The following is a 14,404-nucleotide window of genomic DNA, read 5'->3' on the forward strand; positions in this document are numbered from 1 at the left end:
TAATCAGCAGTTCTTGTTACCATATCTCAGCACGTCTGCATTGATTTACTGAAATACGGTAGTGTATACCATGTAGTTTAAGAACATCTTAAGAACGTTTTCAGCCTCAAATCGCAAAAAAATATAAGAACGTTCAGCCTTAGCTCCAAAATTCTGAAGCAACAGCTGGAAATACGTCTGCGTTGCAAAGGGTGGAATTTCTACCGCGGATGCTCTACCAAACGTGTCATATTCAACACAAAAACAAACTACAAACAAAAGCAATTCAATACATTTTATGGGCTGCACAATCTTCTACTATTTACAATATCACATTTATATTATATTATAACTGCTTTTTTGATATACAGACTTTACATTTGCTTCTTAAATAGAGTCCCATTTATTACATTTCCATCTCTATACTTACAGTTAATAAAATTTCTCACTATTTCAACGATGGATTCACCCATCTTATTTTACAAAAGAAGGAGATTTTGTTTTTAAATAAAATTACACAAGATAGTGGACCAACATGAGGAACTTTGAAGAGGCTTTGCCATGTTATTTTAGCGATCATTTCTGAATAACGCTTTAAAAACAGAAAACCGGCCGTAAACCGCCGCTTATGATAAGCCGTGGGCTTATACAGCTTACAGAAGGGATGTCTCATATCTCGGGGTGTGTATAAAATTTTTTCGAAATGAAACGATAATCAAATTCACACAAAGCCCTTTGATCTTGAATTCCTGAAAGCCTGTCGAAGAGATGCTCGGCATCCTGGCTTTATAGAACCTCCATTTTACGGTATTGGAAAACAAAAGATCAAAGGTTGGCGAAAAAAAAAATGAAACGTTTCATTAATATACCTTTTCTAATTTGGTTTATAGTCATCAAAACTCTCTGTGGTTGCGAATGTGTAGTTGAGTTAAACTTTGAATGAACGTAGCGTTCTTATTCCACGTGTCGAGGTGGGACTGATCGAAAATAACTTGTCAAAACCATTATAACCTTTCACTTCAGCTATCGATTTTTTCGACAGATTTCAACATACCTCTTTGTTTTTTACCTTACGCTGTCCGCGAGTTTTTTTTACGCCTGGAAAAGCTTTACAGGAATTTTTTGGGGGTATTCGCCCAACCCCCCTCCCCCTCTCAAAAATAAAATGGTCCGTCCCCTACTGGATCAAACTTGGCTTCATGTAATCTGATTCCATCTTTTGAATTTGTGGACGACATCTTCAACTGTGACCGTACAAATAAAAGGTATAAATGATTAGTTTTTTACTGTCTTGTTTTTCGATGCTTCGCTGGTAAAATTTTTAATTTAAACTTAATTTTAAACTTAATTCTTTTGAGTGTAAGGGATAAAACTATAGCACTTACTGTCGTCAATGCTAGTCAACGTTGATCTTACTAACGATACCTTTCACCTTTGGAACCTGCAAAACTTGACAGTATTTCACACTGTTTTGTTTCTCACAATGATCTGTCACCCACTCTAAACACAACTGGAATTAAAACAGGCACTCATTTGTCCTATTTTAAAACCATTTAAGCCCTAATATTTTTTTTAACACATCCACACTGTTAGGTATCCTATTTAAAACCAGTTACGAGAAAACACAACATCAATACATGTATGAGTTCCCTTGATTCTCACGACCTGCATGTCTAACTTTTTCCTGAAAACTTGAAGATAAATCGAGCGTTTTTCTTAAGACTGTCGTTGAATTTAATCAAAGAAACACATTGTTGTCAATCACAACAAACATAAATAACACAATGAACCAATCAGAGTTCGAAAAAACATACATGTAGCCGGTGCCAAGCGCGGGAAAACACGCTACTAGTATGTTGCGCACGTAACATGCAACCAGTGCCAAGCGCGGGAAAACATACAACCAGTGCCAAGCGCGGGAAAACATGCTACTAGTACCTTGCGCGGGAAACATGCAACCAGTGCCAAGCGCGGGAAAACATGCAACCAGTGCCACGCGCGAGTGATTGGCTGAAAATATGGCACGCTTGCTCTGTTTAATAAGAATATGTAGCACGAGCTTTCCTAGCCAATCACTGCTTGTAAAAAGAAAAAAAAAAGGCGGGAATACGCCCTAAGCCAAGTCAAGAATGTGGTAGCTATAGTCAAATTGTGTTTCAGATGAAGAATCCGAATACATGAAGTTGACTTGATCAGAAAAAAACAGACAACAACAACAACAACAACAACAACAACAACAACAACAACAAAAGACACACAAACAGTATTACACAAAACGACCTACTGATAACCGGCAGCCTTTCAGCCCACAAACTCTTAGCATAAGGTTCATTTCCTCTGAAAAGTGTCAGCGAATGAATCTCAAAAGAATTTTACTTCTATGAAACATTTCAAGGGCATTGATACTGTCCGAAATCTAACGAGCACTTCCACGGTTTATGTTTTTCTTTTCCATCAAACGTCAATCGACAGTCAAAAGAGAATTGCTCTACGATCGATCATTTTGTAAGACTAAGAGGGTAAGACCACATTTCATAATAAATTATAACTCTTTTTTTAAACTACATGGTAATATTTACTTTTGTGGCACATGATTGGACAGGCGTCATACGCTTGTAAAGTAACCGGAAGATGATGCGGCGAGAGCCTCCGAGCGTAACCTCAGATATAACCTTCCTCGTCTCCATGGGTTTTGAAGTTGTAGTGGTTTAAAATCGTCTCTAAAACACTTTTCTTGTCCGCCGATTACGGCAACCAAACACAAGTCTTTAATCTTCTCATCGGAAAGATTGTGCCATCTCGCAGACTTGTCTCTGTTCTGACATTTCTTGTGAAGCTGCTGTACAACCATTTTTACAATCTCGCCTGCTCTTGTGCTGGGAGTAATATGAAGCTAACAAGAAACAACAGCAAACTTGCTATTAAAAGAATGTTAAGAAAAAATACGGCGAAGCCAAATGGTTTAAAGTAATTGATCGCGTCATAGAACGAGAGACAACGCTTGATAAAGCTGTTGTACTGAAAAGTTCGGAAAGTGGTTACTTTGGATTTGGCAGCGAGTTTAATGAAGAAGCCAGACTTTTTCCCGGCAGTCTTAGAAACTTTTACATGTGACAGTAACGGTTCCAGAGACAGATATATGAGCGTTCATATCAGGTATTTTAATACACTAAATGTGGCATTTGTTATTTCTCATCATTTTCAGTTTAAAAAAAAATTATTAGTCACTGTTGCGGTTGTTTCTTCTGATAATTCGTTACTTTCGGTCATATTTTATCGTTACGTTCGAACAGTCGTTTCTTTGGGCTAGAACGTACTTCACGGTATATCTCGATGTCAACCAACAGCTGATACTTTACCGTTACAGTGGCTCCTGGGGGAAGACTGGTCTCTCCTGCGGTGTGAATTTGGACCACGCCCTCTTTTGGACTACCACCAGACGAAGAACCTGGGGAACGGTCATATATACGTTTCATTTCATCTGGAACAGTAACTAATTTTCACTAGCAGTATATACATGAGTGTGTTAGGTATTTAAAGAGCTCCACAATTCATGAGACTAATGCAAAGTGGTTTATGAACCAGTCACAGCAAATATGTCGACTTTTGGGCCAACAAATCACTCGCCATAGACTTCGATTTTATTACTTATTTCTGTTGGGTTTCTCAGCCAAGTTAAGAGCAAGTTCACGTTATCAGCAAGAAGTCTGCACCTCTCCCTTAACGATAATCTAGTGTTTGAATTATGAGGCATTGAATATGAATACCAACATAAAGAGGCCAGAGAGCTGTACCAGCTTAACCCACAAAAACCTCCCCAGAGGGTGGGATTGTTTGCATAGTGGCAAAAAGGTTTGCTGGTAGAGCAAAGGGCCTTAAATATTCAAAACTTAAGAGGTGACGTTACTCGGTAAAGAATACGCGGACTGCCTCACTTACGCTCTCTGTCCTACAAAGGCTTAATATAATCACAGGCATATCACCCTGAGAAATCATTTTTTAACGCTCTTACGCATTCGGACTTAACTTACTGTGTCCATTGCAGAGAACTTTTCCTTTCAAATCCGACGAACACACACAGCACTGACCATCAGGATGAGAATCTGAATACTGAAACACCTCGACCAGCGGTATTCCACCCCGGATTTGCCGATCCCTGGCGTAGTGAAGAGCGTCTAAAATCCAACGCATTCCCTGCCATGTCTCGTCCAGTTCCTGGCGAAAACATTATATAGAAATAATGTATGAAATCGTGATAGCAGCATTAAAAACAAAAACGCACCAATTTTCACAAAAAAGAAGTCTGTGCGTGGAAAATTGTTTGAGTAGCTTTTAACTTCACTCGCTCCCCTTTAGTCTCAAGTGGTAAGCGATCACTGTACCACTGGTTTGGATAAGGCTTAACAATGTTACGCGAGCTATCTATTGAGAGAACACAACACAACACAAAACCGCGAAAGGACACACAACACACCACAACAAAACAGTTTACACAATTCACCTTAACACAGTCTAATACTGTAGAACACAACAAATCATCAACGTAACAGAACAGAACAACGAAACGAAGCAAAAGAAACAAAGAAAACAGAGCACAAATTTAGCTGTTCTCTCTATGCTCGTTGCGAACAGGTTTTACGGTTTTCCATAGATAGGTTTGTACCACGACTCTATTAGCAAAACCACACCTTAATACAATTACTAACAACCATCATTAGTTTACTGTTCAGGTAACTCACCCGCTGGAAATCTAACAGCTGTTCTTGTCGGGCTTTAGCAAGCTGCACTTCATTCGGTGAAAATGCCTTGTTTGAAGAAAGAAGAGTGAATTACTTCAACCATTTATTTCCTTGGCTAAAGACGTTTTTTTTCTTTTTTTTTTACCAATAAAAGTATTCTCTGCAAAAACTTCGTTAGATATCACTGTGCGTATCTGAATCAAAAGGTAATTCCGAAGACAAAATGACGGTTTAAACATTAAAGAAAAAGTATTAAAAAAAAAAAACAAAAAAACAGCGTAGTTAGACAGGTTGGTGCAGATCACATTTCATGGAAAACAAAACAAAACAAAACAGCAAGTCATTTTAGGCAAAGTGTAGTTCATCCTCGCTCACAATATTTCGTTTGGAGCTTACAAAATCACATTTTACGACAGGGTAACGACTTGATTCTCATTTTACGGATATTTAGCACAGAAATATTGCGGCTCACGGCAACTTAGTACATCACATTTCACGAAGAAAATATCTACATCGAACTCAGGCCGTTGAGACAGTTCAACTCCTCCAAACAACTTCTGATGTGTACGCTTTGCGTAAGCGCTACATGAGTTGAAAAGATTCATAAGTTCACTCAGTTCACTCAAGGTTAATGTGTGTACCTCTCGGAGAGACTGCTGGCAGATAACTGAGTCCATATCCAGAACAGACGAGAGACGGGAATAATGACAGATGAACTCCTGCTGGTACGTGTACATGTGAACTGAAAGAACAAAGTATAGCATTGCTGAAAAGGCATATGCTCTATTGAAAAATGGGGGGTGGGAGGGGGGGGGAGCAAAGTTTCCTTTTTTGCTCTCAACGACACAACCCCCCCCCCCCCCCACAGACCTTTGTACTGTAATACAGCTGACGTTGACATGGTAGACTATAGTGACCCATTCATTATTAACCATTTTAATTATTAAAATATCATTATTAAAGTTCACCATGCTTTTAACTTTTGAGTTTGCATGAAATTCTGAAAAGAGTTAACCTTTGAACAGTGCTTTGCTGTGACGATGTTTCGTTTTCAATCTTTCCAAAGGGGAAATGCAGCATTTTTCACAATATTTTGTACGTTGTTAATCTTAGTGTAAGAAGAATTAGCAAAAGTGTTAACTTACTCATTTCAAACGTCTGTACTGACAACGAGATGTAGCTTTTCTGGTGTGACAGGCAGTCCATTTGTCCCGGAGCGCTACACACTTCCTCAGGGGGTGGAAACACAATGATAAATGACACGTTTTCGTCCAGCTCAACAACTTCACGATCGTAGATTCTATGAAGCCTTGACGCCTATAACCAAGAAAGAAATCTTAACGCAAGCATAACACACGCAGGTAAGTCTCTTAAGATGCGATGCTAACTTTTGACTCCGCCGATGAAATCCTAAAGTTTGACGATTATTATGAAAACTGCTTAGCGGTACATCCCGGCTACCGTCCGGTTTGTTATACTGTACAATGTGGTTCTGACCCTAGAGACATAAAAGCTACTAAACAGTGCTTTCCCGTGAGTCTGTTTTGTGTTTTCACACAACCCAGCAAATGATCGATTGTAGTTCACAAGGATGTTGTAACTATTAAGTCCGTGAAAACCTTTCGGATTCTTTCCAGTGGCGTTTATGCTGTTCATTGGATCCCAAGTCCAAAAGAGGTAGGTAATTTGTGAAATTTGTAGGCTGAAGCTCAAAGAAGTTTAAAAGTTTTAAAATATAAATCTTACATGATTACTGATTCCTAGCTTGTCCATTAAGGATTCAGCTGCTTTGGCCACCAGCACTTGGAATTCATGCGCAGTTTTTGATGGCTCCTGAGTTCCCTCCTTTCAAGAAAGAAAGAGAAAAACAGCAATAACAAAGACGTGTGGATAACTGAGGAGAAAGTTCTGCTTTTGCTCTGACAAATGGTTACACTTTCTAGCCTTCTCGGACAAGGACAAAATACCGTAGGCCCCATCACACAGCACTTTCACTGATCATTCTTGTGGGATGTGAAGTAACCACTAGGGACCACCCCGGTGTCTATCACAAGTTCGTTCATTCACGTTATCCTGTTCACAATCATAAAAAGTGGGTGGGACCAACAAATGGACTGATAGCGGCAGCCATCGACGCCTATATCAGCTGACGTCCGGTCCTGTATTTCCCAGAAACAATGTAAAAGGGACATGTCTGTTTCCCGTTCGTCCAGGACATCATCATCATCATCATCGTCATGCCAACGAACACATAATTGTAAATGTTGTTTTGGTTCTATTTGTAGTCTGTTTTTCCTTTTTTCCAGATTACAGAGACTGTGATAATGAATGTGTAACCAAGTCAAATACAAATTAAGAATTACAACATAGCGCGCGCGCATCCTAATCTAATTCCTATTGGCGTCATCATGGTACATTTCTCAACATACGCACGGCCGTGCGTCCATTCGATGACGTGTGCAAGTCAGGTGAAGGAAGCATGCGCGCGCTATGTTATAAAAAACTTTTTACAGAGAGACAACACCATAAAAAAATGTCTATTTATATGAAGTTAATGAAACGTTAAGATTAAACTGATATGAGAAACCACTTTCACCTTTTTTTTTTCAGAGAATTTTGTAATTAATCAGGGACAAAACCTGTTTTCCAGGAATCGTTTACTTTATTTTCACTATGTTATAAAAGAATTGGTTCATGCTTTTAGCTGTGCGTATATCGAGTTATGGATGCACGAAGCATGAACCAATTCTTAATTATTACAACGTTCCATAACAGTTTAACACTGTCGACTATAATAATATTATAGTCTCCTGTATCTCAGAAATGTAAGATCATAGTTTCAATCTTTGTACTACAAAAAACATTCAAACGCCTACCATTCAAACTAGTAAGAACTGCGACTATATCATGTGTTAGAGCGGTTTTCAATTGAGTGTCGAAAGTAATTTCGCGTTTCCTTTGGTTTTGCATTACTACGTTCTGTGATTGGTTAACAAAACTCGCGCCACTTTTCAACCAATGGGAATCCAAACCGAAACCAATTGTGTTTTGGCCGCACACGTTTTCCCGCGTTTGGCGCCAGTTACATGTATCTGCTTCGAATTCTGATTGGTTCATTGTGCTGTTTACATCTGTTGCGATTGGCCGGAGTAATTACTTTGGTTTTGGTTTTACGACACTAAATTGAAAGCTGCTCTACTTAAGAATGGTTGAGAAGCAGCGTTAGAACCCTCACCCATTGCTGCCCACCCCTCTCCCACCTCAAATCCCCTCTGTGTTAAACAACATACCTTCAAGGAGTCCAATGTTTGGAGCCACTGCCATTCCTCTCTGAAACAGAAAAACGTAGGAAAATAAGCAGCGCTATCAACAGTATTAACTTAGTTTCATTCAGTACAAGACCAAGACCGAGAATAATCTTAAACCGTCGTCTATGTTGAGCACACGATCACAAGCCCTTGATTCTATATTTTAGATCCGCTTTGGATCAAACAAAATTATACTACACAGTGTAATTCTTTACCTACCTGGACACATTAGGGTTATCACGTATTTTCACGTGTGGCAGAACATTGGGACAGTTTTCCTCTACCACCACATGAATTGCATCCACAAAGGTTCTGAGTTTAAGATATCCAATATAAAGCCCCCTGGGATGGAAACAAAGAAATCGTTGTCACATAATGATCCTACATGTGAGAACTGCCTAAGTCAAGGCTCTTTGGTGATTTTGTTGCTAAGCGACATGAGATGTATTCAATCGAATTTGACCTCACCAATTGCACTGATCAGGAAGACGCGCTCAGTTTGGCCCCAAGCCTCCGACAAGAAGCTTGGCTTACTTGATAAGCATAGACCTCTGTAAAGCTTAATACAGTGGAACCTCGATTTAACGAACCTCTATTTAACGATGTCCTCGATATAACGAACGATATTCTATGTCCCGGCCAAAGTTACAGTAAAATGTATGGAATAGAACCTCGATATAACGAACCTCGTTATAACGAATTCTTCGATATAACGAACATAATCCGGAAGCCCAAACGTAAAATTTACCTCGATATAACGAATTACAATGTCAACACTTTTAAATCGCTACTCTGAAAGTGTCGTTTCTTTGTAAACAAAAGCTGTGCGTCTGCTCAAAAGTGAAAATAATTGCTACTGAAAGCCACCATGCTTAATGAATTGCATCTCAAAACGTAGCACTTCTGGGTGACGAAAATTGCATTGAATTGCGTGAGAGAAGTCACCTGTTTTGCAAATCAATTATTAACTATGACCTCGATATAACGAACATTTTGGTCGTTTCTCCTCAAGTTCGTTATATCGAGGTTTTCGATATAACGAACCCTCGATTTAACGAACAAATTTGGCCGGTCCCCAGCAACTTCGTTAAATCGAGGTTCCACTGTAGTATTTCGATTCAAAAACATTACTTTAGTCAGTTTGTGTTCAAAGGCTTGCTGCTTCTCTCCAAAATAATTACATTTAAGAACAAACTTGGGATTTTGAATTTATATGAGCTTCACAGTGATAAACAGTTTTATGTGGTTTCATCGAAAGTAACATTAAAGTCCATAAGACAGCCATAAGAAAATCGGCAGCCTTGACCTCAGAATACAAAAACTCAATAAATATTTTACCTTTGAAGGTTCTTCTTACTGTTTTCAAAATAATGTATTTTTTCCTGAAACGTAAAGGAAACAAAAATTAACATGAAGATGCATAGTCACGATGGACGACGAACAGCTTGATTCTGTTTACGAACCATACTTTGCTTCACTTTCTCACCACAAGGAGTTCACTTATACTTAAGCCACAAAGGTGTTTGTTAACAATTTTGCGTGGCCCTCTGGTAGCCACAAGACAAAATGTGGGACCTGATTGAATGAGTAACCATTACTACTGTATAATTTGACCTTCCAACCAAGTTAAGCTCTTGCGTATATCAAACGCCACTAAAGACCTGGCCAAAAGGATGCAACATCGTTCGACATTGTTGAATCCAACATGTTGCACTCGTTTAGCAACTTCGTTCAACACTGTGCAACATCGTTCAACAACGTTGGATTCAACAGTGTTGGATAATGTTGCAATCGTTTCGCCGGGCCTTAAAGTCCATGGAGAAAATCCCAGTCCTCTCAAAATGTACAAGCAGCCGGCGATTTTGCTGCCTTCAGATGATGATTGCTGCTTGGTTCACACTAGCCTCCCACGCAGACGTTCTTAGGGGTTCGTCACGCGTTCCTGCCCCACGCAGGAACGCGTGACGAACCCCTAAGCACGTCTGCGTGGGAGGCTAGGTTCACACTAATTTCCCCCAATTTTCCTTAAGACCCCATTGATCTGTACTGCCAAATCCTCTTTTTTTTTTTACTGTGACAAACCTGTGACATTATATCATTTTCCAGCTGGAAATTTATGATCATTGATTAAGCGGGAGTGTGATGTGATCGTATGAAGTGCACAGAACAAGCTCTGGGTGGCATGAATCAGCTATCAAGACTAATATTTTCCTGTCTGGCCCGATGATTGTCTTATCATACCATTGTTTCAATGTTTCATTTGGTTAAAAATAGCCAAAAGGGCTTCAGCGAACCTTAAATTGAATGTGGGCAACTAAATATCTGATGCAGGCAAGGCCTTACAGCTTTTTGAAACAACCCACTGAGACAAAAAACTCGCACATCAGCATGTGCCCATCGTGCCATACAGTGCGGTATGATAAATCTAGTACACTCTGTTTTTTTTTTTTTTATAAGAACGTCTAATTTTGGTGCTGAGGCTGAACGTTCTTATATTTTTTTGCGATTTGAGGCTGGAAACGTTCTTAAGGTGTTCTTAAATTACATGGTATAAACTACATGTATTTCAGTAAATCAATGCGGACGTGACTAGGAAACCTATCAAAGTGCATTGCCTGCTGAGATATGGCATCAAGAACTGCTGATTATGACAAACCAAGATGTGTGTCACCATTGTTAATGTTATACAAAACATGCCCTTAAGTATTTTGGTTAATTTACATTTGTTACCTTGATTTATATACAGATTAGCAAAATAAAAACGTTGTTAATCGACTCTCAGCCTGAGGAATGTTCTTAATATGTTCTTAAAATTTTGGTTAATCTAGACGTTCTTACAAAAACGGTTCTAATATAAAAAAAAAAGAGTGTACTCAACAACTTACAGAAATGTGGTTTCAGTGGTTGATCTGCACTTACCTGAATGGAAGACAAAAGCATCTCTGATGCAGAAAACAACTCGTCCTGTAAGCCCGCTTGCAGAGGAGCTGTCTGTGTCTTCTTTTGAAGCTTGCTCAGGGAAAGCCACTTCAGAGACATGATACGTGGCCGAAAAGAACTCGCATGCTGACAAAAAATAAAGGTTAAAATGTTGGAAACATTTCATGATTTCAGTAGTGAAAAAGGATTGTTTGGCCTGAAGAGGGCTCAGAGTTTCACATAAGAGAACCGACTTTCCCTGCCAAGATCTTTCTTCTATTTAATCTTTCACCAGCAGTTCAAATATATGTCTCATATATTTACATCTATTTAATCAACACGACCAGTTCCCAATTGGCTTGATAGCTCAGTTGGTAGAGCACTGCACCGGCATCGCAGAGGTCATGTGTTCGAATCCCGTTCAAGCCTGAATTTTTTTCAGGCTTTCTTTTTGCAACTGCTTAAGTTGCGTACTAACTGCAAGGATCTTTCTTCTATTTAATCTTTCATCCGCAGTTCAACATATGATGTTTCATAGACTCATATTCATTTATTCATCCTTCACGGGTATATTACGAACTTAAAATATTACCAGCGTCCAGTTGGCTTGATAGCTCAGTTGGTAGAGCACTGCACCAGCATTGCAGCGGTTATGGGTTCGAATCCCGTTCAAGCCTGAATTTTTTTTTCAGGCTTTCTTTTCGCAACTACTTAAGTTGCGTAAATAACTGCGAGGATCTTTCTTCTATTCAATCTTTCACCCGCAGTTCAAATATGTTTCATATATTCATATTCAGAATATGAACTTTTCCCTGGATGGGATGCCGGTAGGCTAGATTGATCCCATACTTACAATCACATAATTAACAGCGACTATCACAGTGCTTCCATTCCTATCTTTGATAGGCTTGTAATGAAGTCGTCCAAGATCTTGTTTCCCAAGTGCTCCCTGAATAAAAAAATTGAAAATATTAATTGTGCACAGCTAATAAAGAATCCCAATGTAATGCTTTCATGTCACTGAGTCATCTGATGGTGATGAAAGTTCTGGTTTGTACATATACCATAGCATGGTGACATGTTGTTAACACACTCCTCACTTGCTATTGAGGATATCAGAATAAGAATCAGTCAGAAACTTCATTAAGACCATGTTCATACTCCTTGTAACATACTGTACATATTTAGCAAGATTAGTCCATTTGTGAACTTTCAAATCTGGTATTGTTTCCCAATAATGATTACTATCCTAATACAGTCAACTCCCTTTATTGCGGACACCCTCGGGACCGCGAGTTAGTGTCCTTAAGGTGATTCCGCTGAAAAAGAAGGAGTATTTAAAATTGTCTAAAACTTGGTCCAGTTCATGACTATGTTATAAGCACTACAAAAATGCAATAAAAAATGGGGGTCACCGTGCTCGTTTTTGTGCAACCTGGGTGACTATTTTAGTAAATAGATGACCCACGAGGTTTATATCAGGAACGCTAGTAATTAGAAAAGGGAACTATCATTTCTAGAAAAATTAATTTCTTGCATTAAAATATCGAAGCAGTTCAACAAAATTTACTTTAATCTTACACAACAAACTATTTTCATTGAACTGGAATTAACATTATGAAAGAAATTAAAGATTTTGCTCCATGTGCACGTAAGCAGCACTACCTAAATACGTGCTTTTTAAAGCATTCAAATAAAAATATCTCAAAGTAGAGTATTAAACTTTTCTTTAAATCGCGATATATAGTGGTCAACCGTATGACATTTGAATTGATGCATTAAAAAATGGGGGTCACCGTGCTCGTTAAGAAGAAAAGGACCATTTATTTTCCTGCCGAGCTTAACCTCAAGGAAATCCCGTAATGTTGTGTGCGCGCGCGCTCTTGCGCGCGCTAAATGACGCGAAAAATTATGCGCAGCAAGGATGCGCAATGCAATTCGATGGAATCACCTTAATAGTGAGAGTCCGTAATAGTGGAAATTTATTTCAGTCAAACGTCTGTAATTTATTATTTCCGGGGATTTAGCTGCTGTCCGTATTATCGGGGTGTTCGTAATAGCGAGGTGTCCGCAAGGCGAGAGTTGATGGTAACCTGGGCCTAGTGTAGGATCTTTGTGACAGCGATATAGTCCTGAAGGTTGAGAAATTTCCAAAAAATGGGTTTCACTTTGACAACATAGAGAGATGTTTCCAACGTTTTTTAATGTTCACAATCCAAAGGGAGTTTTTGGCATTTACTATGTGAATTCTGTTTAGCACTTGTGAAGGTCGATAAAGTACCTGTAGTGTATCAGCAGCCTGAAGTAATTTACATCTGAACAGGATAGAAGTTGATGACGACTTTTTCTCAATCTCTTGTTTTAACTTTTTTACATCTTTCCAAGTGCATGCGACCTAGAATTATGATTCAAAATAGGTTAATGGCAAGACTCTCTGTTTGGCAAACACTCAAATTTGATTGATTTTTTGTTGATCACAGTTTATAAGAATCCAAAAGCAGGTGATGAGATACTAGTACAAAGCGAAAATTTCTTATATTGAGCATATTGTTCTCAAATTTAAAACAAACAAACATATAATATGTTTAGTTAGAAGTAAAGTAAGAACTTTATTAACGTGTCATATGCATCTAGCATGCACAAAAGTGCTTGGTAATTCGGAGACACCTAAAATTGTAGCAAAGAAGACAAATAGAAAACAGAAGAAAATCTTCCTTACCAGTATATACAGTTTTTAAGAAGACTAAATCACAACAATGACTAGCTAGTTATAACACAGGAAGCAACCTTGGCACTTTTTGTATTCCAGATTACCAATGTCTACCGATTTAATCTGCTTCTTGAAAATGGATGAAATACCAGACGATCTTAGAAATCTCAGAAATGTTAGAAGATCTTACCTTTGAAGATCTTACAAATCTTAGAAGATCTTCGAAGAATAACTCAAAAAGAAAGATACACGTACATACCTTCATCAACCAACAGAAATCTTGAAGGAAAGTGCTGGGGTGATTGTCGTCCACTTCAATTATCGGGATATTTTCATCCACTGTTACAAGAAGCTTCTCGTCATCAGTAAATAAAAGAGACGCCAGGTAAACACCTCTGAAGAGAAAAAGGAAAGTGAAGGTATGAGATGACGATTGTTACAATAATCTCCAAAATACGTATTAACAACTGTTTTTTTTTTTGGAACGCCAATATTCTTCACGTCACATCTCTATATCATTTAGAGATTGTATATCCCTAGATTTGATGCACTGTAGCTTTACCATGAGCTACAAGAAGAATTCCTAGTTTAAACAAGTGGCTCCTAGCTATGTTAATAATTATAGTGAGTTAGACTGGCCCCAAACTCGTACCCAGAGTCCTCAGGCTCTTTGGCCAGCAGATGGTCGCCAGGAGAGACTCTGGGGTACTGGAATTTTATTACCGCAGGATTTCTGCGGTAAAACAATG

General features: G+C 38.7%; 1 protein-coding gene and 1 non-coding gene across 5 annotated transcripts in view; one reads left to right on the top strand and one right to left on the bottom strand.

Annotated features, from left to right (window-relative positions):
- Positions 1-259: 259 nt before the first annotated feature.
- The window catches only part of LOC146451000 (ankyrin repeat and fibronectin type-III domain-containing protein 1-like), a 35,320-nt gene continuing 21,175 nt past the window's right edge, over positions 260-14,404 (bottom strand). For 2 of the 4 annotated variants that reach the window (XM_085099857.1, XM_085099859.1), the window contains 14 exons: positions 13,915-14,050; positions 13,227-13,340; positions 11,799-11,894; positions 10,946-11,092; positions 9,365-9,408; positions 8,246-8,368; positions 8,009-8,048; positions 6,465-6,563; positions 5,864-6,035; positions 5,360-5,460; positions 4,719-4,784; positions 4,011-4,194; positions 3,339-3,427; positions 260-2,872 (listed from right to left, as the gene is read on the bottom strand). In XM_085099857.1, coding sequence (XP_084955983.1) covers positions 2,585-2,872; positions 3,339-3,427; positions 4,011-4,194; positions 4,719-4,784; positions 5,360-5,460; positions 5,864-6,035; positions 6,465-6,563; positions 8,009-8,048; positions 8,246-8,368; positions 9,365-9,408; positions 10,946-11,092; positions 11,799-11,894; positions 13,227-13,340; positions 13,915-14,050 — 1,699 coding nt within the window. In that variant the 3' untranslated portion in view covers positions 260-2,584. The remainder of the gene's footprint in view (positions 2,873-3,338; positions 3,428-4,010; positions 4,195-4,718; positions 4,785-5,359; positions 5,461-5,863; positions 6,036-6,464; positions 6,564-8,008; positions 8,049-8,245; positions 8,369-9,364; positions 9,409-10,945; positions 11,093-11,798; positions 11,895-13,226; positions 13,341-13,914; positions 14,051-14,404) is intronic. The other 2 variants (XR_014860201.1, XM_085099858.1) reach the window with 2 other exon arrangements.
- On the top strand, positions 11,550-11,622 carry Trnaa-agc (transfer RNA alanine (anticodon AGC)). The gene has a single exon. It is a non-coding gene; the product is annotated as a tRNA-Ala (tRNA).

The sequence above is a fragment of the Pavona decussata genome, unplaced genomic scaffold, assembly GCF_977016875.1.
Source record: "Pavona decussata unplaced genomic scaffold, jaPavDecu1.1 SCAFFOLD_416, whole genome shotgun sequence".
In the NCBI taxonomy this organism is placed as follows: domain Eukaryota; kingdom Metazoa; phylum Cnidaria; class Anthozoa; order Scleractinia; family Agariciidae; genus Pavona; species Pavona decussata.